Source organism: Opisthorchis viverrini (genome assembly GCF_000715545.1).
Source record: "Opisthorchis viverrini unplaced genomic scaffold opera_v5_204, whole genome shotgun sequence".
Classification (NCBI taxonomy): Eukaryota; Metazoa; Platyhelminthes; class Trematoda; order Opisthorchiida; family Opisthorchiidae; genus Opisthorchis; species Opisthorchis viverrini.
This window is the reverse complement of record NW_008751860.1, coordinates 624,460-628,322: the sequence shown is the minus strand read 5'-3', so window position 1 is coordinate 628,322 and position 3,863 is coordinate 624,460. Positions and strand designations below refer to the sequence as shown.

The 3,863-nt window shown below is 44.5% G+C and overlaps 1 protein-coding gene across 1 annotated transcript in view; it reads right to left on the bottom strand.

Moving 5' to 3' along the window:
- Positions 1-676: 676 nt before the first annotated feature.
- T265_14489 (hypothetical protein) overlaps positions 677-3,863 on the bottom strand; it is a gene marked incomplete at both ends in the record, with an annotated part of 81,418 nt that continues 78,231 nt past the window's right edge. The window contains one exon of the mRNA XM_009173887.1: positions 677-1,087. Coding sequence (XP_009172151.1) covers positions 677-1,087 — 411 coding nt within the window. The remainder of the gene's footprint in view (positions 1,088-3,863) is intronic.

Genomic DNA, 3,863 nt, shown 5'->3' with positions numbered 1-3,863 from the left:
GGAAGGCCCTCACGGAACTTCACACCGCTCAACAAAGAAGCTCAGAAATATGCATTGGAACGAAGCCCTATGTGAACAGTGCGACCCTGCGGTCTTTACTAACAAACGCGTGTGGGGCTCCACCTGCTAAAACTGACTATGCTCGCACATTAGATATATTCGACCACTGGCAAATCCTGAAAGTACTTTGAAACGACAGACTAGTGATGTTTTACGATTCTCCAAATTGATCTGGCAACGCCAGTTACAAGAGTTCGGATAAATCTTCCGCAAAGCCGGTTTTGAGAAAACAAAGCTCCCTCTGTGAGCACTGTGCTTCTCAGAATGACGTCGTCATACTCAAAGACATCTGGATCTTGGCTTTCGACAGCGAAAGCCGATGGGTATGTAGGTGGTATGACTCTTCTAGCAGTAAAACCGAAACTGGATGGCGCTGTGCTCCAACCTGGCTGTTGATTGGGATTTAGGAGCGCCAAAGATTCGGTATAGTTTTGAATCTGACTGAGCATTCTCGGCGAGAAGTACCGTGTGTTTTACAGAGAGGACAATATACTCCAAAATGTACGTAGACAGATAAAAAGTTAAAAAGTTGCATGGCAGTGTGCTCTGGGCATTAGTTGACATGATAAAACTCAAAGTGTTTAACACAAGTTGATGGTAGGACGTGGGACTTACCTCGAAATGTGGTCACCGTTGTTTGTCCAAGCTCGGGTCGGACTGCTTGAGACATTTGCGGAGAGAGGGTCTGTTTGAAGGATCGCATCGGTGGGGGAGGTGCTGGCTGAGAGCCAGGAAAGACTGTGGATGGTTGAGTGACGGGCACTGGAGGTGGGACTGGATGAAGCCGTTGAGTCTCAGAAGTTGTGGATTCATCAGTGACCTGATGGGTTAAAGAAGGACTGCGGAATTCGGAGGAGAAGGCGGTACCCAACTGCGTGGGCGGCTGTTGTTGGAATGCTTCCGCAGAATCCTGCTTACCGATGTAGCGCATTGGAGTCTTTGTGTTCGGAGTGAACGACCGGGTGCTTGAGTGGTCTGAAAGACTGGTGCTTGAAGAGGAATCCTTCAGGTGGTAGTGCGCAACGAGCTAGAAGTGGGTGAAAATCATGATGATGTTTTGTGTGTGCTCACTACATTCAAAAATATAGATAGGTGCACAAGCAACATAACAACATTATCAACCGGTTTATTAAAGTGAATTCCGCGAAATACCAGTAGTCTGTTGTTCATTTGTCGATTTTCGTGATCCGAAGGCAACTGCAGCCAGATGGGGTCTGATACTGACCAATAGAGAATTTGCTGTACAAAAACATTCAACCATATGACGCGTACTGTCTTGAAGTAAGAAAGTGGCAACATACTCTTTCTTAGTGCTAACTTCTCACTCTAGTAATCGGTCATTCGAGGCTGACCTCAGGTACTAAGCGGACAGTCTAGGGTTCAAACCTCCCGGAAACCTCGTGAGATACTCGCGGCTGAATGTTTCGAACAAGGGCAAAACCACTGTGTACGGTATTCCTGAATTTCGCGGCGTAGATTAAAAGCTGGTTAGCATTCATTAAACTCTGATTTTCCGCTTTGTGTCTCTCGTAAGGTCAATCCGTTCTACCTCGGAGATGCTTGCATAGTTAGGATGAATAAGTGATCGGGAAAGCGCAAAATCAAACACATCTCGAACTTTGTAGTCGAACGAACGCATGTCGCTGGTTGGAAAAGCTTATGTCTCACGCATAAGCTGGTTATACTCTTATTACGCAACACAACACAACCAGTGAGACCAGCGGTTGCCGACGCACCACGAAGTACCTGACGAACTATATGGAAGAAAACGTTGACGCGAACCATATGGCCATCAGGGGGAATCAACAAACAACCTTAGTGTTTTAAAAAGCATGCCTTGCACTTGTGATAGAATAAATCACCCAAAATCTTAGCACATGTTTTCAGTCAATTCAAGTGACGCGCACACTTGTTTTTGTGGCTTGGATATCAGCGTTCAACACCTTTGTTGAAAGCAAAACTTTCAACTCGTTGTTTTAGCTGCCAGTCAGAAAGACCTTCTTCTGACCGGTAAATCCTCTTGTAGGGAATGCGCACTGGGGGCGATCGCTCGACAACCGAAAGTGCAGAAGGGTTTGTTGGAAATTTCAGAATAGCCAACTGAGCGACTATCCACTTATCATCGCCTTGTTCATTCATATTGAGGAAGTACAAAAGCGAATCGACTCGAGCTAAGCGTTCAACTCTGTGGTACTATTAAGTTTCATACACGAGTCCAAAACTGAATGGTGCATCGAAAACCCGCCATAAGTGTATCGAATTTCAATTGCTTTCTGTCAAATGTCACAAACCAACTGACAAACAGGAGGACTGGACCAAGGAAAAAAAATCATATCTTAGGAAACCTGTCAACTGATGTTCAGTTATTTTCGAGTAAAAACCGAATAAATTAAAAACAGGGAGTTTCCCTTTTTCGATCTGAACGGGCTTTTTGGTGTTGTACCACACAGGGTGAGAGGTGGAAGACTTTAGAGTAGGCTCATGGAGAAAAAGAGAACCAGACACGTGTGGTCTCTTCAGCAGATTTAATAGATGAAACTGAAATAAATTCAGGTGAGACTGTCTGCATTTTTCAATCAACCCACACTTCTAATTGCAAGTTTCCGACAGATTAGCCTAGACGACTCCAAAGCTGATGAATCCCCAAGGTATCAAAAAAAAGGAACGTGCAATACGGTTTAGCGAATATTACGAATCTGAGTGATCAAGAACTCGCTTTAGATTGCGTTGTTAACAAAAATTCACCTCAATTAGTCTGGAGGTTGTTACGATTGTCTTTGGCTTTCACCCAGACTAAAGGCAGTTAGTTTATTTGTTTGGGCAAGGTTGCACTTTTTCAAATTGCAGAGACAAGTGGAAACAGAACCAAGACGGACGAAGTAGCTACCAGATGAAGACAGACCATAATTGGTGCCGACTGTTGCGTGCTATCTTTTTCTTCGATTAAACTATCCCTACAGAACGCTTGAGTGAGCTTCAGGAAAGCTTCAGCCACCCACAAACAGACTATGGTGAGACGGTGATGAAATTTCCGCGAAACAAGAAAGTACATTCTTTGTCAGTGTCAAAATCACATGTCCGAACCGTTTTGATGGGCCACACGAGCACCTACCAATGGAACGGGTCCGGTCAATGAGGCCGAACTGGTCCCTACCGAAGAGGAAGGTTCGCATCCAAAAGCGGAACAGGTTAAGCGACAGTTCTGCCTGCTGTGAGAGAGGAGTATACCACCGCTCTCCACTTGTGAGACAGAATGTTCACTAGTCTTTTGAAAGCAAGTATAACTGGCCCATAACCTAAACTAGGCAGACAGGACATCAAACTTACATATACTACTGTTATGGAACACCGCTCTACCTTGTAAGTCTCACCGCAACAACGGAAGGCGATTGCATGACAGCTGGAAAGTTCAGTTGTTGAATGAATCTGCCCAGGTTTATAGATAAGACATCGTAGCCAAGCTCAACTATTGAAAATCGAATCGCCTTCTACCCAGCCTCGTGCAGGAGGCGTTGGGGCTTACATGCGCGAAACATGTTGGAATACGTCAGAATACGCGGTCAGCAGGTATACAAAACAAATATAACTGATGGCTAAAGGATAGGGTAGGGACCTAATGTTTAGCTGGAACAAACATCCCAAGATGCTTTCCCAGAAAACACAAAATGGACAGAAATGTCTACCCTAACCTTTTTCAAACACCACAGTTTCAGTAGTATCGCCTTGTACGATATGCTGAATCTCACTATTGTTCGGGAGCTAACCATATTCAAATTACTAATATCCTGCATATTATATTATAT